The sequence below is a fragment of the Diplotaxodon limnothrissa genome, linkage group LG12 (genome assembly GCF_057381915.1).
Source record: "Diplotaxodon limnothrissa isolate DT_005_m linkage group LG12, D_limnothrissa_male_GT1.1, whole genome shotgun sequence".
NCBI lineage: Eukaryota > Metazoa > Chordata > Actinopteri > Cichliformes > Cichlidae > Diplotaxodon > Diplotaxodon limnothrissa.
Window position 1 is genome coordinate 17,168,742 of NC_140607.1, and position 22,985 is coordinate 17,191,726.

At 38.4% G+C, this 22,985-nt stretch overlaps 2 protein-coding genes across 4 annotated transcripts in view; one reads left to right on the forward strand and one right to left on the reverse strand.

Annotated features, from left to right (window-relative positions):
• Nucleotides 1-22,985, forward strand: part of LOC146621102 (multiple C2 and transmembrane domain-containing protein 1-like) — a 136,866-nt gene that overhangs the window by 45,007 nt on the left and 68,874 nt on the right. For both annotated transcript variants that reach the window (XM_085368133.1, XM_085368132.1), the window contains exon 2: nt 299-419. In XM_085368133.1, the coding sequence (XP_085224259.1) occupies nt 299-419 (121 nt within the window). The remainder of the gene's footprint in view (nt 1-298; nt 420-22,985) is intronic.
• LOC146621104 (G2/M phase-specific E3 ubiquitin-protein ligase-like) lies at nt 10,460-14,713 on the reverse strand. 2 transcript variants are annotated; one of them, XM_085368129.1, is made up of 11 exons: nt 14,414-14,713; nt 14,256-14,347; nt 13,955-14,007; nt 12,710-12,749; nt 12,536-12,603; nt 12,316-12,402; nt 11,922-12,235; nt 11,512-11,690; nt 11,185-11,357; nt 10,816-11,030; nt 10,460-10,717 (listed from the first exon to the last, which is right to left on the reverse strand). In XM_085368129.1, the coding sequence occupies exons 1-11, from the start codon at nt 14,703-14,705 to the stop codon at nt 10,482-10,484; spliced, it is 1,749 nt and encodes a 582-aa protein (XP_085224255.1). In that variant the 5' UTR covers nt 14,706-14,713; the 3' UTR covers nt 10,460-10,481. The 2 variants fall into 2 exon arrangements, with proteins under 2 accessions (XP_085224255.1, XP_085224257.1); XM_085368131.1 differs by lacking the exons at nt 11,512-11,690; nt 12,316-12,402; nt 12,536-12,603; ... (2 more) ...; nt 14,256-14,347; nt 14,414-14,713 and having other exon boundaries at nt 11,922-12,004.

Here is a 22,985-nt window from a genome sequence, read left to right on the forward strand (position 1 = left end):
TATTCTTCAGAGATCTATTCAGAAATCTCTTTATTTGTTATTTATTGAGAAACATTTTTGCAGCTCTTTCTTGGGTCCAATCTTATATGTGCAAGCAGATTGTGATGTTGACTAGAATTAAGTTGGACTAAAAATACCTTGCGATTATTTCTGTTTTTGTTTCTTCTGGCTTTTTTTTTTATCCCTAATTGCAATGGGTGTCTTATTTATTTTGTCACTTCTTATTTTCTCTGTGTGTATGTGTGTCTGAAGCATATTACTGAAGCAAACTAACCTGGGCACTGTCTTATCTTCACAGGGCATCAATATTGTGGGGCCCAGTAATGTAGAGCCCCCGCCTCAGCCTCCTCCTCCAGCCATGTACCAGCTGGATATTGTCCTAAAGAAAGGGAAAAACCTGGCCATCCGAGATCGAACAGGTAGGAGAAATTCCTCGAGAATATTCAGGTTTATGTAGAGTTACAGTGGGAAATGCTTTATCTGGTTTCTGTTTGCCCCATCAATTAAAAGTTACCCTGTGCAGCAATTAGCACAGGCAGCATCTAGAACGCCTGGTTTGAAATCCTACTGTTTCAGGCTAAAAGAAAATCTGTGACTTTCTGGATTCTTTTATTCAAAACCAAAAATGAATGGTGTTACAATTATTGCCGGTGTGTCTAAAAGTATTTAGACTCACATTAGAGTGAACTTAGATACTCCCAGTAGCAAATAAAATGTTAGACAACTACCGTAAATAAGATAAGTAGTCCTGGATGATAGTGAAGCAACTGTACTATGTGACTGCTTTTATTAGTCCATGGAGGTGCTTCTACATGAACAATAGTGTCCATATATTTTCTGATAAAGAAACATGTACACCACTTTAAAACTGTTATTTATGTGTTCAGGACTTCAGTAGCTCTATGTTAGAGAGAAACATGCTGAATCAGGCTTTGGCCCAAGAAACAGCCTCAGTGGTATGTTGAGGTTTTAAGTAAATGAATAAATTGTTGGCTTTAGTTCTTTAATAGGAGTAAGAAAAATATGGAAAATCATCTGAATTACTTTGTTTTCTTTAGGCTTATTGGCTATTTTTACACACTCAAATCATCTCTTTTTTTTTTATCTCCCTTTTATTTACTCACTGATCTCCATGTATTCTTTTTTAAATCACACATCACAATCCATTTTCCATATGTGATGTCAGATTGATTTAGTAGAAACGATTTGGCGCATTCCTCATGCATGTGAGCATGAAAACAATTCAGCTCTGGGTTAAACTAGGCCATTGTCACATTTGGAGCCTAGACGAGTGATTCTAATGTGATTCTTCTGGTTTCTTTTGTGTAATAAGATGAAATCGTACCATAGGCGCTTCCCTTGGCTACTGAGCGTGAGCAAGACCTGCAGTGTAAAGACTACACACTGCTGTATTGTAAGCGATGACTATAGAGAATGTAAACTAGAAACACTAAGTTAGAATTTATTTAGTTTTGCACCAGAGTAAAAGATACTAACTCATCTTAAACAAATGGCCTGTATTTGTATAGTGCTTTACTAGTCCCTAAGGACCCCAAAGCGCTTTACACAACCAGTCATCCACCCACTGGTGATGGCAAGCTACAATGTAGCCACAGCCACGCCTGACAGAGGCGAGGCTGCCGGACACTGGCGCCACCGGGCCCTCTGACCACCACCAGTAGGCAACAGGTGAAGTGTCTTGCCCAAGGACACAACAACCGAGACTGTCGGAGCCGGGGCTCGAACCGGCAACCTTCCGATTACAAGGTGAACTTCCAACTCTTGAGCCACAATCAAACGTTTGCCTGCTTCTCTGGAGCTGGAGTATGTGATTTAATGTAAGGTGGATATGCTCAGCTTTAACACATCATAAACTCTCACAGACTCTCACAGTGGATTGCATGGTGAAGGATGCTGAAGTCTCATTAGTGGCTGTAGCAGTCACCATGACAACAGATCAGAATGAGCTGCCTTTGTCTCTCCTATGCATTTTGCCTGACTACCTGTCCACCCAGATAATGAGCACTGAGGTGCTGAGCTCACCTGTCCTGTTTTAGCCCATCAAGACAGCTCATTAGAGACACGGAGAGAGACAGGTAGAGAAAGAAAGAGAGAGAGAAAGGAATATAACCTAGGAGTGGAATGAATGGAATATTAGCAAAAAACAACAATAAGTGCTGTTTCGTCTCACAGTCTTTAGCCAGGGTGTCTTCCTCCTAATATTTACAGTGGCACATCTTAACTCTTGGCCTGTATTACCGGGATGTTTACTTTCCCCCCCTTTAAACAGCAGGAAATAGGTAAACTGAAGAATACAGAAAATGATTTTCTATTTGCACATCTCTCTAGGTTCCCTTCTCATTCATGTGTCCTGAAGTAGAGCAGGATTATCAAATAAAGGGAGTTTACTGCAAGAAGCAATTTAATTCTGCTACTTATTGATTCACTAAAAGCTTTGGCATGAATTATAAATGTTACAAATAGTCTGCAGTTTGTCAGCAAAAAAACAACAAAAACCAAAAGAAATTTGTTTTAAAAACTTTTAATTGTGCATAGCAGAACTGTAAGTGAAAACAATAAAATTATTTTAATTAGACTACAAGTCTGAAGTATTTTGGAGTGCTAGACTTTGTTAATTTAAGCAGACTGTTAACAATGCAGAGCTTCACACGATATAACAGGAGGATACTGGTAAAAGAAAAGGTGAAATGTTTTGTTTGTCACCTTAGTGCTGATCCATGCATCAAAGTGATGGATGCACTCAGACAAGGTTGACTTGGAAGACAGAAAAGAGAGTGAGGACAGGGGTTCAGTGCCGTGTCCTCCTTTATCCCCTTTGCTCTTTAAAGAAACAGGCTCGATAGATTTCTAGAGATGTGCTGCCTTAACAAAATTTCCCTCCTTTGAGGAAATGAAAGCAAGGAAAATACAAACAATATACACTGGTTTGAAAAACTGTTTGCCCCCCCCCCTTCTGATTTCCTAGTGTTGCATATTTGTCACACTTACATGTTTCAGATCCTCACACTAGTGTAAATTTTAGACAAAGATAACCAGAGTAAATACAAAATGCAGTTTTTAAATGATGATTTCTATTATTAAGAGAGAAAAGTCATCCAAACCTATTTGGTCCTGTGTATAAAAAAAAAGTAACTGCGTCTCTTGTTAAATCGTGAATTAACTGTCACTAAGTTCAGTTTCACTAAACACACTCAGGCCTGATTACCAGCTGACCTGTTAGAACCTGTCTGACAAACTGAAGCTAAAAGATCTCAAAAATCAACACATCATGGCACGATCTAAAGAAACACCTGAGAAACAAAGACACTGACATCTATCAGTCTGGAAAGGGTTACAAAGCAATATCTAAGGCTTTGGGGCTCCAGTGAACCACAGTGAGAGCCATTATACACAAATGGATCAAACTTGGAACAGTGATGAAGCTTCCCAGGAATGACCGGTTGAACAAAATTACTCCAAGAGCACATCGACAACTTATCCAGGAGGTCAAAAAAGAACCCAGAACAACATTAAGCTTCACATGTCTCACGTAAAGTTAGAGTTCATGATTCAACAATAAGAAAGAGACTGGGCAAAAATGGCAGCCATGAATTCCAAGATGAAAATCACTGCTGACAAAAAAGAACGTGTGTGCGTGTGCGTGTGTGTGTGTGTGTGTGTGTGTGTGTGTGTGTGTGTATATTTATATAGTGCAAAGACATCCAGGATTCATCCAGGATTAAAAAATAACTTGTCAGGTGTTAAATGAAAAAACATTTCAGTATTTTTATCACAGTAAAACTCTCAACATTCTCTCATTTACATGTACAGAGTAAAATTATTTTATAAATTGTCACCAGGGGAGTGCTTTTTGCCTTCAGCTTTAAAAGTCCGATAGCATGTGTGGGCAAGCAGCGTGGACACACAGGTTGTGAAGTTGATAACTCGAGAATGAGAAGAAGTAGGAGTTTGAAATTGATACCGTAGGTGTATCTACTAAAAATCTTGGCCAAGTTTGAATCTGGTGACCTTGACTTCAAGATCAGAGGTGAGAGGTGAATGCAGTAACTCGAGAACAAGGCAATGTAGGATTTTGAATCTGCTAGGATGCTCAGAGGCAACACTGGCAGCTGCCAGTGTGTTTTTTTGTGCTTTTATAAACCAATATACATGTGTATTAATGAAGAAGAAACAGAGCAGTCTGTTATGAAAGCTGAAGCTTCTACAATTTTACATCTGCCTATTATGCTTAGTTTAATGGGTGAAAATAACCTGACCATTATCATATTTCTGAAAAAAAAATCTAGTTCTTAGAGTCCTAGCCTCATCTTAGCTGTCATATATGATAGCTCAGTGATGAGGTCAGTTGAAAATGTCTGCCTCTAATTCCCTGTGTTTGACCCAAAGGTGAAGCCCATCAGAATCTAAAACATAACAGATATAACATCCTGCATTTCACTGTTTTAGATGTTATGCTTACTCACAAGGAAAATCTGAACCTTGACATGAGAAAATCTGGTCATAAAAGAGGCGACTGAAGTGCTATAGGACGATAAAGATGTAGTTGTCGCAGTTAAACATGTTTGGTTGAGTAGTTTTTGTGCAAACTCTGGTTAAGCTGTGCTTGATTTCTCTAGCTTTTCAAAGACACCATATAGTTGTCATTTCAGCATCTGCATATCTGAGTAGTAGTGGTTACTCCTGCACGTTTCTCCTGTGCTGCACTTCCTCTTGACCTATCTTTCTCTTGCTTTTCAAGTACTGAAGGATAATTATGTGGTGCACATATTTAGCTGTATTGCACTGAAGTTATTTAGTATAGTTTCATTTGGATGCTGAAAATTAAGTGTTGCAATTAGAAAACCTTCCTTTTGAAAAGCGTTTCCTATCATCAGCATTCAGCTCTCAGAAATAACTGTGCAGTTTCACATTTGTATTGTAAATGCAGACAGTCTCTGTCTGTTATAAACACATGTTTGAGATGCCGGTCGGTAGATCTCCCACATAACATTGCAGTTTTTGGCTCTGAATATTTCAGCTGATGGCCACAAAAGCACAGGGGACTTTCAACCTTTATTGCCAGTTTTATGTCTATCAGTCATCCCTGATTTTAACTTGTGCACAGCCACAAAATGCCACATTTACAATTGTGGAATCAATATAGCTATATAAGTACAGGAATTGTGATGTTTTGAATGGTTGTTGTTTATAGCCAGTAAATCAAACAGAAAAACAGACTGAGTAAATCTAGGTGTATAACAGAAATACTGTAGCCCAACTGTGCTTCTCCATACAGGCCATTTACACTTATAGACACAATTAAAGGCAGTATTCCAACAACTGATGTTAAGCTCAAAGTTTCATAATTCTGCAAAATAAAGATACAGTATAAATTAGGAACTTATGAAGTTAGAGACTAGACAATATCTGGAATTTGAGAAATTGCGTGATTCCTCATCCTTACAGACACTTACCAATAGCCACTCTAATTTGATCCCAGCGTAAGTAATAGCTAGCTAGACAGTTGTAGCTGCTGCTACTCGGATGTGCTGACTTGCTTTGTGTTCACTGTGAGAACCCGTGTGTGCGTGTCGCTCTGCTAGTGTGTGTGCGTATTAAGTGCTGCTATTAGTGCGAAGGTTTACAGTGATTAGTTCTCAGTTTGCAAAGTACAGTGACTGTGACAGAGCTTGACACCACTGCCGACATGCTGTTTTGCTTTATTTTAAGTCCTCTTTATTACTTTCTCATCTCCCTTGTTATTTTCCTACAAGTCGTACACACTCTCTATTAGGGTTGCCACAAACAATTATTTTGATAGACGACTAGTCACCGATTATTTTTGCGATTAGTCGACTAATCAGATCATGCATCCATTGGACGTAAAACGTACAGCTTATTGCACCAGCACGCATCTGCTCTTATATAACTATCATTAGCTTACAGCTTGAAGTGTTTAGGGTATGTGCTAACTAAAAAGAAAGACAAGATGACAGTTTGTTAAATTTTAATGAAATCTGCAGGTTGTTTCAGTGAAGTTTAATAAACTCAGCTGTCTGCTCCTTGCTATCTAAAATATAACAGGACACCGGAGTATATTCTCGAGCATCTCACACTTCTGATAATCAGTTGTCTGCTTGACGTTTATTCAGCTGTGTAAAAACTATAACTTTAATCTCAGCCAAACCGATTTACTCAGGAACAAATAAAATACTAAAAAAGCCAAACAATAACATTTTTAACTTATCTAAGTGACTTATATTACATGTTTAACCTGAGTAGTGAAAGACGGCGGTGGATTTGAAAACGATTTGCTGGGAGTCTGATGTTCTCAACGGCTCTAGTGAGCCTTGTACCCCGGCTAACTATCGAGCTAGTGGGTAACAGACGTCTCACGTTAGAGCGCTTTTGAAAATATGTGATGTCTTGATAAACTGAGCAGATATTTGAGGTTTACACAGCTACAGTCAGCCTGAAAACACGTTAAACTTTTTTTTGTGACCCAAAAAGAATAATAAAACTAACTAGCTGCAGCCATTGTTGACTACTGCGCTGGGCCGCGCTATGAATTCTGGGACACAGTTTCTTCTTCTTCTTCGGGGTTTAATGGCAGCTGGCATCCTTGTACATTACGGTGGCTGGGAAGTGCAAAGCGCAACAAATTAAAAAACGGCAACAAATTTAAAATCCGCAACAAATTAAAAATCCACAACAAATTAAAACTCCACAACAAATTAAAAAACCGCAACAAATTAAAAATCCACAACAAATTAAAAAACCGCAACAAATTAAAAAACCGCGACAAATTAAAAATCCACAACAAATTAAAAAACAGCAACAAATTAAAAATCCACAACAAATTAAAAAACAGCAACAAATTAAAAATCCACAACAAATTAAAAAACAGCAACAAATTAAAAATCCGCAACAAATTAAAAATCCGCAACAAATTAAAAAACAGCAACAAATTAAAAAACCGCAACAAATTAAAAAAACGCAACAAATTAAAAAACCGCAACAAATTAAAAATCCACAACAAATTAAAAAAACGCAACAAATTAAAAATCCACAACAAATTAAAAAACCGCAACAAATCAAAAATCCACAACAAATTAAAAAACCGCAACAAATTAAAAATCCACAACAAATTAAAAATCCTTGACGGAAAGGGATTGTCTGAAATACCGGAAGTGGCACAACGATTAGGCTTACTCCATATTTGTAGCTCAGAAAAGTGATTCGGGATGTCAACAAACGTTGAGAAACTCACGCCTCACAGCGCTTCCTTATCACCCTGACGGTGCTTGCTGCACTACATAGAGAACCGGAAAATGTTTTGCCCGTTTTGTGGCGTTAGCTTCAGCCTCTTCACCCCTTTTTGTGCTTCCTGTGGACGGTCTCTGGAGCTTTTGCGGGACACATACCAGGCTGAAGGATCAGACACCCTACAGTACTGCATTAAATATTTCAACGAAGGTCACTCATATAGTGTTATCATGGACATGATGTTAAGTTTGCATGGTGTAAAGATAAGTTTAAGGAGTCTTAAAAGTAAACTTAATAATGCTGGACTTTACCGAAGAAAATATTTTCACTCCAGAACAACGATCATTAACGCAATCAGAGCGGAGCTTCAAGGACCTGGGCGATTGTTTGGGTATCGAACAATGTGGCAGGTACTTAAAGAAAAGCATCATCTTAAAGTGAAGAGGGATGATGTGATGAAAATACTCCGGGAGCTTAATCCTCATGGATGCCAGATGAGAACACGCAGAAGATTCATTAGGAGAACCTATCATTCGCTGGGACCCAACTACATGTGGCATGCTGATGGTTATGACAAGCTCAAACCATTCGGTTTGGCCATTTCAGGGTGCATTGATGGATTTTCACGCAAGGTTTTGTGGCTAGAATGTGGACCAACCAATAATAATCCAGTGGTTATAGCTTACTATTACTTGTCATGTGTTGGGAGCCTTGGTGTTGTACCAATGAGACTGAGAACTGACTGTGGGACAGAAAACGGCATTATGGCTGCAGTTCAGTGCGCACTACGTCACCATCATGATGACCACTTCAGCGGAGAGTCCAGTCACATGTTTGGTTCATCAACGAATAACCAGCGAATTGAGTCCTGGTGGTCCATATATCGAAAAGGAAGGTAAATATAACATTTAATTTTGCCTGATATTTAAAGGCGTAACAAATTTGAATGTCGTGCAAAAGTTGATTTATTGTCAGTCTGCCCCAGGGCAGCTGTGGCTACAACTGTAGCTGCCTCCACCAGTGTGTGAATGTGAGAGTGAATGAACAGTGGAATTGTAAAGCGCTTTGAGGGCCTCGAAAAGCGCTATATAAATGCAATCCATTATTATTATTACTGTTGTTATTATTATTATTATTATTATTATTATTATTATTATTTCAGTAATTCAACTTAAAAAGTAAAACCGATATTAAATACTCATTGTATGCCAAACTATACATTTTTAGCCCATTTAGTAATTATGATGATTATGCTTTGGAACTTAAGAAAAACCCAACTTCAAAACCATAATATTGTGAAAAGGTTAAATATTTTAGACTTAAAGTGCCACTCTACTATGAGCTAATTAATTCAAATCATCTGCAAAGGGTTCCTGAGCCTCTAAATGGTCTTTCTAATTCAGGAGGACTCACAGGATGGACATGACTGCTGTCCTGACAGCTGTGGGAAAAAAAACATAATTGACACCCTCCATAAAGAACACCTTAAAAGAATTTGAATGTTCACAGAGACTATCAAAGCACATTAATAGAAAGTTTTGTCTAATGTAAGTGTGGATGAAAGGGGTGTAACATAGTGTAGTGGCTAAGACCTCAAGGCTGCTACTGAAGCATCCTGGTCTTCCATAACACCTCAACAGATCCACAGACTGATAGCATCCATACCACGCTGCATGGAGGCAGTAATTTATGCAAAAAGGACCCAAACAAATAGAACATACAAATTGTTAGAGACATTGAATTTGGGTTTTTCATAAGTTCTACGTCTTAATCATTAACATTGTAAGAAATACTTGAAATACCTCACTTTGTATGTAATGACTCAGTATCGCTAATTTCACATTTAATTAGAATTCCTAAAATAAATTAACTTTTGCACATTACTGAAATGTTTTAGAGTTTTGCCTGTATGCAATCCCTTTCGATAGAAAACATTTAAACTGACTGGAGTCTATATATGATTCAGTTAAAATGAACTGTAAAGTGCCATGCGATGACGTGTTGTGAAACGATGCCATGTAAACAAACTAAACTATCTCTAAACAATTTTTTTAGGGCTCAGTTTTGGTTGGAGCTGTTTGCGGATCTTCGAGATGCTGGACACTTCAATGGAAGTCACGAGCATCAGTGCCTTTTGAGATTTTGCTTCACTGTCATTGTTCAGAAGGATCTTGATGAATGTGTGAAGCTGTGGAACACTCATCGGATTCGTCCCTCAAGAACAGCTTCATGTCCAGGAGGTGTGCCAAATGAACTGTACTACCTACCCCACAGGTAACGGATAATAATGATCAAATAATTACTTTATGTGTAAACCTATATTAATGCAATTGTCTTCCATTGATCACAGATACGGCTCCAGAGACTGTGGATTCCTGATTCAACAATCTGAACTGGACGCTTTTCCTGAGTCTAGGCTGTCAGTAGTTGTATGTGGGGACTCAAACATACAGGAGTATCTGAATTTTGTAATGGAGCAAAATCATTTTCAAAAGCCCGTCTGCTGGGAGTCTGCCACTGAACTTTACATGAAGTTAATAGAAATTGCAAATTTCTAAAAAAAACAAAAACCTGGCTTTTTGTTGTTTTCACCAAAACCTATAGCATATGCTGCTTTTTTGAACTAGGCTACATGAGTTGGCTGAAGACGCCAAAAGTTTAAGTTTGTGTTTGTAAAAGCATATTCTTACTGAATGTCTTGATAATTCTGGTCCTTGTTTAGCTGATGGAAGTTGAGATACAGTCCTGAACATTTATATAAATAATAAATCAAATCAAAATCACATCTTGCACTGTATTGTGTGTTTATTACAACTTTTAAGAGTAGAACACAGTACACCTTTAAATGCCTTTACTTTTAGTAGCACTGTCAAAACTTTGAACAAATCAAGTCTAGCGATTGCATTTTAAATCTCCTTTGAACAGATGTACCTACATTTTAGAATAAAAAAAACATGCTCAAATACATAACAGATTTCTGGATAAGTCCCGTAGCAAAAAACCTACAGAATTTACAATGTAATGCCAAGAAGAAGCAGCTGTAAGTAACTGGGTTATCTAATAAAACTACAATAAACCTGGTAAACTATAATGGATTTGTGCTGTACCGCCAGTATGTCCCACCTTCTCCTATTCATAACATATTTAAAAAAAAATTTGACTTAAAAACTTGAGGAATAAATCAACAGCAGGTTTGAACTACAAGGCCAGACATTCTAGAAACATCCAAATCCTGGGGAGTTTTGAATTCCAAAATCCATGTTGGATTTAAACAAGGAATATGAAGTTATCATTGGTAGTTTCAATAAGTTTAAGCATGTATTTGCCATCGGGAATAAAGAGTCATCCAGGAACTGTAGGCTTGGTAGTGGATCTAATCCAGAAGGTGGCAGTGATGTTAGCCCAGTTGCAAACATCAGAACATCGCCCAACGACACAGCAGTTTGTGATTCTGCAAAAAATTTAAAAAAAAATTAAAAAATTATATATGTATATGTGAATTCAACACATTGTCTTGTAATGAGTACTAAAAGAAATACTGGTATAAACCTTCACAGTCCAGCAGATAGTCTGACCAGTAGCCCACAGTTTGACTTTCCAGACGTCTCCTGTTACTTCCAGATGGGCTGAAGTCAGGTTTGAAAAGTCTCTCAAGTTCAAGGGCTGTGAGTTTCTTTTCCATGTGACACAGGACCGGGGAAAGCAAAGTAGGGTGTTGCTGGAGTGCACTCAGGAAATTAAGTGCTGAAAGACCCTCTTTAAATCTAAAGAATGAGGAGAACTTTGTGTCATTTACCAGTTCATAGTACATGCACAAACTATGGACAAACTGTGAACTTTGGAAACCTTGGAGAATGTAAAATATTTCAGTCGGAAATTATGAACAACACTGTCATAACAATAATTCACCTGTCTCACCTGTCAATTACAGATGAGTTTCGAGCAATTATATACCACCGGAGATAGTCAGACACAATGTCTTTCTTTTCCTCAACTGTGGAAACATGCCTTAGACAACCAGCCACCTGTAGCATAGTACTGTGTTTTATGACACAGTCACGCAGGACATCCACTGAACCAGCACTGTCGATCTGAAAAACCCATAAAAATGGACATACACAATGTAAGCTTACGTGTCTGATTTTCATTCCTGTTTTTTCCCTACACAAAGAAAGAATTTTTTAATGTCATACAGATGAAGAAGCTGTAGTTCTATCCTGCATTCAAATCCTGCGCTGTCCTCACCTCTTGTAAAGCTTTCCCTATGTCGTCATCTGTGACTGAGGCAACTGTTGCTTTTACTGAAGTCTGGCCTGCAAGATAATGTACCAGCTCTTCTGACAGGAAATGGGGCCCTGGACCACCATGCACAACTGACACGGCTATCATCTTTCCTGCTAGGTAGTATTCATCCTCCCTTACAGCTGTGAATGAATACAGTAAATGATAAACTCTCTCACACACACACCTCTCTCTACCGATCGATCAGATCCGATCGATGTCAGATAGATCGATCAGATAGACAGACTAATGCTGTTTTGAAATAATCCAAGAAATTATTATGAGTTGCTTCTGATAATAATTAAAAACAAATTGATTTAAAAGTCCAAAAAAGTCTTTAAATTAAGTTTATCAAACATCTGATCATTGCATACCCTTTGCATTGTAGACGAGGAATCGACGTCCTTCGGGTCCATCAAAAATGGGACGATCTTTCATGTGTTTCATTAGCAGACTCAAAAACTCTCGTTTTGGGCCACCTGCATCAAGTCCTTCTTCTAGAATGCCAGAATCATCAGTAAATTTAACCAGCATGTCATTGGTTTCAGAGTATGACAACCGCCTGAAACCCCTGACTGCTCCATCCCAGACATTTGCTCTTGAGATGTTGAATCTGCTGACACTTCCATGATGAATAGCACTGGATAAGTTTGCAATGATGTCAGGTAGATTAATGTTAACGTCTTCCCTGTAATCACAAAAATGAAAGACCGAATGCAAGACTATACAATTTAGCATTGTTATTTGAAGTAGTATTTGATATTTTACAGTGCTCTGTCATCAATCGGTGAAGCAACTTCAACCAGCTCTTCATCCTCGTCCTCAATGCAGGGGGCACACAGGTCTGCATATTTACTGTTGAGAAATTATAATTCCAACATTAGAATAACTTCTATTCACCCTTTAATTATCTTTACCCATTTCACAAACCCAAACGTGTACTGTAGTTACAGATTTAAAATTACATATAAGACACAATTTTATTTACCTATAGGGACTCATGACTGGATTCGTTTCGTTTTGGTGATCAAGATCCTCTGTATCAGATATTACAATCTGGAAAAAAAAGAACAAAAATTGCATACTGTATATAAACATACATAGCTTTGTACTATTTCAGCAATAGCAAAAAACGTCATGCTGACATAAATTGCCCAAATACCTGACATGGCTGTATGATAGATGAAGGTCCTGGAGCATGTCTGAAACAGAATAAGAGTATTGGAATTAAAATGTCCAGATAAGAAGCTCATACAGTTCAATATTATTTATGATACCAACATTATAAAAAGGCTATGAAACCAATAAATATTTATATTAGGGCGGGGCAATAAAATAACAATATGTATTGCAGTATACTTTTCTCTCAAAGGAAATATGAGACTATTGCAATAGAGCTATCCATCCATCCATTTTATATGCTGCTTATTCCTCTAATCACTCTTTTTTTTCATTGACATAAGAATAGTCAATCCTTATCAAGTAGCGCAGCAACCAATCGCTCTGGGAACAGCATCATGTCCAGTTAGGGTGACTTGTTACCTGCAGCACAGTGAAGTAGCAGCGCCACCCGTGGAGATGTTTGGGCACCATTTACATCTAAACCAACCATTAAAATAAATATACAAGGAGAGATTAGGAGAATTTGCTTTTATTTCTTAGCTTATTCATTTGATATTGACAAAGACTTTGTCAATTTTATGTCTGTTCTCCTGTAAAACTTACTGTAAACTAAGATTTATGTTTAGAATCATTCTTTTTTGTTTTTAAATGTAATTGACCAAGCAATTGAGTGATCTGGTGTTTGTTGTCTTTTGAAACTGGAAATCTTTATCCCTGACTTTTGATTTAGTTTTTAACATGTACCTTTTTTTAGTTATCTGAAACGGATGTAATATGTTAATACATCCGTCTGTCTGAACTTATGACAGGAAATAAATATTTAAATCAAAACAAGCTTCTGAGGATTTCACATCTTACTTATGTGAAATTTTAAGTTCACCTTGTAATCGGAAGGTTGCCGGTTCGAGCCCCGGATCGGACAGTCTTGGTCGTTGTGCCCTTGGGCTAGACACTTCACCCATTGCCTACTGGTGGCGCCAGTGTTCGGCAGCCTCGCCTCTGTCAGTGCGCCCCACGGTGGCTGTGGCTACAATGTAGCTGCCATCACCAGTGTGTGAATGTGTGTGTGAATGGATGAATGGATGTGTAAAGCGCTTTGTCCTTAGGGACTAATAAAGCGCTTTACAAATACAGGCCATTTACCATTTACCATGAGCAACGGCACATTTAATATGTACAAATCTAGCGGTTTATATCGTGATCAATATTCCCTGAAATAAAACAAAGACATATATTGTATTGCCCAACTCTAATATATAGCAGAACAAGCTCTTAAATAACTTACTCCTTCTCTGCATGTTTACCATTAGGGGTACTCTGGTCTTGTGGTTTGAAAACCTAAGATGAAAAACATGCACTTTTCAAAGCTTTCACCAACTTCGTATCGCATTTAGATAGTTCATCAATACTTAAAAAAAATACTTTTTTAAAGAACATATAATCACACAATGAAAATAATAGACCCATGGATGTTACAGAATTATGATCATTATAGAGAAAAAAAATAGAGCACTCAGAGGACATGCACCTCTGCCAGGGCCACTCACAGGCCTCTGGCATGGTGGAGAGGGGAAAAAAGTACACACCAATGTGTCTGCCTGGTTGAACTCAGCTGTGCTTCTTGATGTAATCACAATCTCAGGGTCCGAGTCTGAGGTACCATCCTCTGCAATCAGAGCTGAGAAAGTAGACACATTATTAGTTGTTGTATATGTAAACACATCAAAATATAAAATTAACAAACCTCGTTTGAAGTGGCTCTCTGGGCAAATGAATAGAGAAATCCTGTTGTAGTTCTTTCCTATTTCCTCTTTGTAGTCTGCCAATCGGAATGGCCTTTCTGTCCCAGGCACATTTATCACCTCTGTGCAGTCAGGATACAAAAGGACATATGGTCCCTCCACCAAGTCCTTGTTGAATGTTCTCATTTTTTCTACAGCCTGCTTCAGGAGGTCAGGGGCTGTAATTTCGGGGGTAATAAATAAGGGCAGTGTTTTCCCTCTTAGCGGTTTTAAGTCGGTTTGTTGTGACACCATAAATCCGATATTGATCTACAAACAAATAATAAAAGCCAGATCACTTTAAGAATAATTGCCAAATCCTCGTTTATAAAGTTACCTGTGATGGCTTACTTTGACAGGTTTACTCTGTTGCTTGAGTTTTAATTTTGCTCCACAGCTGAAGGCCTGACGCTCTTTGGATTTTGATTTTTTGTACTCCATGAACTGCTTGTATGACGGACATGTTTGTTCTGGTTGAATGAAAAACGTTTGACATCAAAACGGGGTTAGCACTCTCCATTACTAAACGTAGACGAGAATACAGTATAAGGAAACAGAAACAGAAACCGGAGCCAAAATGGTAAATAAACGTGCTATTTAACTGAAATAGCATAGACTGTCTGAAGAGAACAAAAAGTGAGTAATATATCAAAATTACTTTGTTCAGAATTTTCTGTTTGTTTTGATGTCCCCGGGGAGTTTGATCCTTCAGCCTGGTCTGTGTCCCACAAAAGCTCCAGAGACCGTCCACAGGAAGCACAAAAAGGGGTGAAGAGGCTGAAGCTAACGCCACAAAACGGGCAAAACATTTTCCGGTTCTCTATGTAGTGCAGCAAGCACCGTCAGGGTGATAAGGAAGCGCTGTGAGGTGTGAGTTTCTCAACGTTTGTTGACATCCCGAATCACTTTTCTGAGCTACAAATATGGAGTAAGCCTAATCGTTGTGCCACTTCCGGTATTTCAGACAATCCCTTTCCGTCAAGGATTTTTAATTTGTTGTGGATTTTTAATTTGTTGCGGTTTTTTAATTTGTTGTGGATTTTTGATTTGTTGCGGTTTTTTAATTTGTTGTGGATTTTTAATTTGTTGCGGTTTTTTAATTTGTTGTGGATTTTTAATTTGTTGCGGTTTTTTAATTTGTTGTGGATTTTTAATTTGTTGCGGTTTTTTAATTTGTTGTGGATTTTTAATTTGTTGCGGTTTTTTAATTTGTTGCGTTTTTTTAATTTGTTGTGGATTTTTAATTTGTTGCGGTTTTTTAATTTGTTGCTGTTTTTTAATTTGTTGCGCTTTGCACTTCCCAGCCACCGTAGTACATGCAGTGCTGCCATCTTCTGTTTCAGTCTGTTATTACACTCTTAAATACTACTACTTATTCCTGCATCTTTTTGGGATCTTACAAAGCTTCAAACGATGCGTCGACTATTAAATTAGTCGTCGAGGATTTTAATAGTCGACGTAATCGTGATTAGTCGACTAATCGTGGCAGCCCTATTCTCTATTGTCGTTGTCATGATGCCATGCTCATTCACCTCAACTGTATCGGTCCGAAACTCATACTCTTACGCTATCTTGCACTTAATATGCAGCCGTATGTTATGAAACCTAATTTTGGGTACATTTTGAAGTTATTATTTACATCTATGTGTTTCCTTCTAGAAAAATACTTGTCTCTTGTTTAGAAGTATTACTTTCAACACCAGCTCTCTGTTTGTAGAAATGTTTAACATAATCCAGGATTTCTTCCTGCTGATTGATTTATAGATGAGTTTAGCTTAGCTCAGAGGGTTAATAATTTACTATTTCATGCAACTACAGTGTAACTGAATATGCAAATGTTGTTTGTCCTTGTGTTTTTCTACATTTGGGAGGAGAGGAGCACAGGTGCTGCAAATATTTAATGCATCCTGTATTATTGCAAACTTGACTATTAAGTACACTTCTACTGCAGGAACAGACAAACAGCTGAGCACAAGCAGGCCTAAACACTATTACAGGGTGATTAACAGTGTTGTGGCTCTCTCTTTGTAGATAGCTGCAGATGAATTCATCTTGAGGCAGTATGCACTGTGATTGTGGCTTAGGTATTAGTGTGAAGGTTTGCAATGATTAGTTTTCAGTTTGCAAAGTACAGTGACAGTGACAGAGCTTGACACCACTAGCAACATGCTGTGTTTTGTTTTATTTTAGGTGTCCTTAATTACTTTCTCACCTCCCATGCTATTCTCCTACAAGCCGTGCACGCTCTTCTCTTTGTCTTTCTCTGCTAGTTCAGCTCAGCTGTATGAGTCGGATGCTCATGCTGCTATCTAACCTGTCACTTTGGGCTTTAGTATTAGTGAAGCTTAATATTGGGTAAATTTCAGGCCATGGAAGTAAGCTTAAAGCTTACATCAGAAGAGGCGCAGAGCGTGTGATTGTGTGCAGTTGCAATGAAGCAGGTTCTCAACCAATATTTCACTATCTCGAGATGAAGTACCTTATGTGGAGTCTCACCCAGTACAGCCTCTTTACCAGATTGCATTCTGCCTAATGGGAATCCCCAGAGCTGCAACCATCAGTCAGTCCTGACATTACACATAGACCAGGATACACACACAGTCATATTTGCAGCCACACACAGCTTCTACAACCTAAACGTGAACCCGTTCTGGGCGTGCAGCTCGAGCATGACTGAGGGCTTTATGGGAAGTTTTACTGCATTTTTCTCTCCTCCTGTCTCAGATCTCATGACACACATCAGTGAGCCTCCTCCAGTGTGGTTCTTAATAACAGAGGTTTTGACAGGTAACCTATTGGCTAACTCCGAATAAATCTTCTCACACTGTATTAGTGAGGTTAATAAAGCTGGGCCTTTCAAGGTTAGAACTTTGTACGGTCTCGTTTTCTGAGATTAATCACACTGAATTCCTAAATGCTACAAATTAGATGTTAGATTGACTTATTTCCAAAGGTAGTTTTTATATATATATTTATTATAGTGTCAAAATTATTGCATTAATATGTATTGTAGTCACATACACTGTGATTTTGGCTTATGTTTACCTAATTTTGTTGTATTTGATAATTAAAAAATACTATTAGTCTCATTGACTGAATAACAGAGCAGGTGTTTTATTATGACATAATGCATTATTGATGGACTTCTAATGCTGTCAGCAGGTGTTTTGTCATTTATATTCATTCTGCTTTACTCACTGAAAATGTTAGCGCAAAGGGCCAGGATCTACAAACCTGACATCAGATTGTTGGTAAATTTTTGCTCAGTGTATTTGCATACCTTTATTTTGGGAAAATAGTTGGCAGGTTTATTGTTGTATGTTTTTGGATTTTGTACTACACTAGTGTATAATCTGTAATATAACACATAGTTTGTATTGCCAGTGCATGGACTTTGGACTCCTTGTGGGTATTTGTGCCAAGCGTAGCATGAAGGAGAGGGGGGTTTCCTGATGTTGGGAGGAGTTCTTGCTTTTAAGCAGTTTGAGCTTCAGCCGTATGAGCTTAAAACAGAAATTGGCCTCTTTTTTTGGCAGCTTGTCCATCGATGTCAAGACAACGACCAAAACTTTTCTTTATGTGATCTCTCATTTATGCCTCCATTTCTTTCACGTGGGCTGATGCGAGCCACTTTACTCTGGTTTCACTCAGTGCTCTCTATGCCGTCTTCAGCTTGTTCATAATGCTGCCATCAGGCTCCTCACAGGCACCCAAAAAACAAGATCATATTACACCTATTTCAGCTTCTCGCCATTGCTTGGTTGTGAGGTTTAGAATTGATTTATATTTGTCTGTAAAGACCTTCATAGTTTGGCTCCTTATATCACTGACCTTTTGCACTCCTACACCATTTTTAGGTGCCTCAGCTCAGCTCATTAGATTTTTCTGGCTGTCCCACACTTTAGATTCACACTTAGAGGAAATCATGTGTTCTCCATGCGTGCCCCCAAACTATGGAACAGCATTCCCACACACTCTAAGGTGCTCCCTCCTTTCTCTTTTATTCACATTCATTGGCTTTTGAGTCTCTCTGATGTGTTCAGTGTGTTTCTGTGTTTTTGTCTGCCACATTTGTATTTGTTTAGCACCTATCAGCAAATCCAGCCCTCTCGGAACTTTCCTTTCTTTAAAAATCGATTCCCTTGTTTACTTTTGTATCAATTCGGCCTGCTGTGCAGCCGACTCAACTTTTGTGAAGTTAAAAGGAAATAAAAACAAGATTATACTGCTGAACTCGTTAAAGGCCCATTTATTTCCACCTCCACCCTTCAGCCACCCCTCACAGCGAAATTAAAACTCTTCTTATTGAGTGTTATACGTATTTTTAGAGCATACTATTACACTCTCCTATGCTGACATGTGATTAACTGCTCATATATTATCATTTAATAATTCAGACCCGTTTGTCTGCCCTGTACTGACACATAAAGCTATTGATCATGAATGTATAATGAGCATCTAGTAATTGATGATGAAAATGAGGAAGAAGAATAACGAATTATTCTGCACAGCAGCGTAAATCAATGTGACAGACACCATTGTTGTCTTATTACACCTTATTACACCTTATTACACCTTTCACCCTGGAGTCAGAAACAAGCACCTTTCATTAAGTCATTAGAGAGCCTTCATTAAGATAGTGTCATGTGGAGCGGACTATACCAGTACTGGAATTGCGTGGTCTGTGCCTTTTGTGGATTGTTTAGGAAGTAAGAAAGAAAGATATGGACATGTCACCTGGTTTATATTGAACTATCAAGGGCAGGTCAAGCGATATATCAGTTTTATATCAGATATATCAGTGTTATAGTAGGCATGACATCACCATCTTTGGTTTCCAACATTAGTTTAAAACTGTTCCATTTTTTGCCCCTGCGTGAATAATAAACTAGAGGCGTGTTTGTCCTTAAATGTGTGGCTGTGTCTAACAGAAACACACATCAGCATGGAAATGAGGTAGTCACAAAAAAGCAAGAAGGGAATATTGTAGTGGGGTTTGAATGACTGCTTCACTGTGAGTGCATGAATGCCACAATCACAAACTTCATTTCCTTTGATGAGTTTTCTCCTAAGACATTAGTGATTGTTAAGGGGTTTGATTGGAGCATTGTTTGGGATACTTGCATCCACTTGAATTGATTTTTAAATGGAAGCATTAGACTTTGATGAACCTTGTCTATATTTTCACTCTGTCCCTGTAATGACTGTGTGGCAGCCTCATTTAACTGGAGCTGGAACTCATAGTTTTTGAAAGTGTCTCAAATTCACAACGAGTACTGCAAAGTCAAATGCAAATGATGAGAAACAAGCTGTTTTCACAAGGTTGGCAGTGTTCCCGTTCATCATTTTGGAAAATTATACGTACAAGTTATTGTCTATAATATTTTCTCATAATACCAGAAACAATGAGCTGAAAAAACAGTGAGATGCTGTACGCTTCATGATTTTTGTCACATTGAGACTGCAGATCCTGTTTGCATTGTCCCAGGAGGAAAAGCTGGGCTTTTCCACATGATGACATGAGAGGCTGCGTGAGGGATGGGAATAGGATTTTTGATAATGTGAGTGTATGTCAAAGCTGTGCATTAATACCAAAAGCAAGAAATCAACTTGAAACTATTTTGGGGAGTTTTAGTGAAGACATTTATTCAAGAGAGACAGAAGGGAGTGAAATAGAGAAGAAAAACACAGGAATGTTGCGGGAATGTTGTGCGATCTATGAAGGGGTAATAGACAGAGAGGAAACCGAAGAGGTCATAATGAGAGTGGTTGTCAACATTATACCAAATGTGGAAAATAGCTGCATCAACTGAGCTGCTGTTTTTCGATCACTCTGTCTCCTCAAACCTGTGTGCTGCATCGTCTCCACTGTGTCAAAATAGTAATCCTTCAGATTTCTTTGAATTATTTGGGAAATCAACAAAGTTGCAGGGATGAAAATCTGGTTAATGGCGCAGGTGGTGGTGAGTGAAGATTTAGTTGATGTGGCTCTCTGTGGTGTTTCTGGCACGCATCACATTTCAGGCCATTTGAGCTCATTGACCTCTCTCAGAACCTTCAGTTTACTTTACAATAGAGCCATACGCTGACAAATTCAACAGCTTTAATGGTGGAAAAAGAAAGGCCCTAAACTCCAACAAGCGTGGCGCTCCTCACCTGCAGTCGGGCTTTGAGCTGTGGGCTCTTCAACTGAAAACTGCTCAGACTGATACTTTGAACAGTGAGAAGCCACTCTTGATTTAATGTGCACTGTGAACATTCACGAGTACACAGTGGTGGAGTACACTTTAGTTTGTTTCAAGTACAGTCATAGATTTGCCCTCTAAACTTACTCTGCAGTTAATACAGCACTCCAGATAGTGAAATAAAGCATTAAAGGCCCATTTAGTAAAGGCCGACATTATTCTCTTAAGGTACGCTCTTGAACTTTAATTGAAGAGTGTGAGTAATACTAATAATGTTTTCTTGTTTTGGAGTGTTTGTTAATCCTTTTTCAAATGACCGTTTAAAGTGAAATTGAAGATTTTGTTGGAGTGGGTGTTTTTATTTATTTGTTTATTTATTTATTGGATAGTGGATAGCGTGCTCTTACTGCAGGCCCAGGTGTCCCACATGGCAGTTTGCCTTACTGGCAAAGTGACACAGAGAGCAGCGCTTTTATGGCCAGTGCTCATTAGTTGTTCTGAACAGATAAATGTCTGGTGGATTATGTTCTCAGCTGTCTTTCAAGAAGACAGAGAGCTGAGAGTGTATCATGGGCTTTTAGATGTGTTGATGTTCCACTCCCGGGGCAAATTTACCTGGTCTGTACTCCTCTGAGTCCTCTCTTAAATACATTTATTTCTACTCTCGGATACTGTTACACAGTTTTTGTGGTTGGTTTTAAAAGCATCATACAAAATTAATAGATTAACACTGCGAATGTGAAGCACGCATTAGCTGTTTGTGTTCTTGGTAATTTCTTGTCTCTCAGTCAGATCTCTTTGCTCACTTACCCACTGGTCTGTGGAGCCAAAGATTTGCTTTAGGAAGGAGGATTAGGAGGAAAACCAAATCTTTAATATCTCATTTCGGGGAAATCATGGATTTTCGATTACACCGGCGGCGCTCGAGAAAAGCCCTTGTTCCAAATACAGAGTTTAGTGCTTCCGACCTGTTCACTGAAATGAACTGAGACGCACAAACATAGCAACAGTGCTGACACAAGCATCATGTTAGTAGGTGAAGCTTCATGTGAGTCAGCCAATTTTATCATTACTGAATCTGGTCCCATAAGCCTCCTTTGCTGACTCTTCCACCCATTCAATTCAATGAATTAAACATCCAAACCAGTTCAGTTAAAATACGTTACATACATATAAGATGATTTCTTTTTATTTCATTGTTCAATCTTCACAGGTGTAGGCTATCTTAGGAGTATAACTATTAAAGCAAAAAGGCAAAACACACACTTCAGTAGCTGTTTTTTTTCTTTCTTTCTTTTTTAATGTCAAGCCAGTATCAACATTGCTCAGATAGCAAGATTTTCCTCGTTCCACTTGCCTAGTCAACCTGATTGTTTCCTGTCCAGGGAAGAGCTTTAAAAATCCCCTTGTGTAAAGCTGAAAGAGCAAATGTGACTCAGAAAGCTGGGTTTTGGATTTCCAGATGGTGTATTTAAAGACTTTAGAGTTTAAATTTGCTTGTGATCTTCTCAGTACCTCATATGTTTTGCTTAATATTTATTAGCATAAGTGCAACTTAATGGCAGAAAGACAGAGATTCGTAATCACTTTCCCATGGTAGCACTTCAGTACCCAGAGCACCCATTTTTGTGACCTTTGCATGTTTTTCCTTATACCCAGTGTCCCTCCTGTTCTGTAGCTTTCTGCTCATAAGGTGAACAAATGTCCTGGCAAACCAGTGTCCCAGTGTGCGGATGCAGACTGTGTGGAGTGAGGAGGTGGACCCAAGTGCAGATACTCGAAAACTAAACTCAAACTTAACAGAAGGCGAGCCATTTATTAAGGCTGGTAAAACATTACAAAACAAAAGTCAAAGGCGACACTAAACAATAACCTAAACTGGGAAGAACTAAGTCTAAACATAAACTCTGGAACGTGAACATAGAAACCTGGCATGGAAAACCGGAAACGTGAAGATTTGGCATGGATTCATAGATCTGGAAACATGGCATGACATAGCAGGATAGCAGACGATTGGACGAGGAATGAATGAAAACACACAGACTAAAGGCACACAGGAGGTGACCGGGGAAGTGGAAACACATGGGAAAACAGCTGATTAGAATGAGCATAATGACACTACAGGGTTAGTGAAAGTAAACACAGTGAACATGGGACACCAGACCTCTTCAAAATTAAACGGGAAATATAACGGGACGCAGACATGACAAGAGCTTGATAACATGGGACACGCATACTTGAAACACGCAGACTCAACAATGGATCTAAGAAACACTGAACTAAATGGCAATCAAGGCAAAATAGAATGAAATATAACCTAATAAACTTGAACATAAACCATAAACATCAA

Excerpts from the sequence above, each read along its gene's own strand:
- LOC146621104 (XM_085368129.1), bottom strand. The coding sequence starts at position 14,705 with ATGGTGTCACAACAAACCGACTTAAAACCGCTAAGAGGGAAAACACTG. Across the intron at positions 12,236-12,315 it reads CCGATTGATGACAGAGCACT|GGAAGACGTTAACATTAATC; the intron begins GTAAAATATCAA and ends TTGTGATTACAG. Across the intron at positions 11,691-11,921 it reads CCTCGTCTACAATGCAAAGG|CTGTAAGGGAGGATGAATAC; the intron begins GTATGCAATGAT and ends ATTCATTCACAG.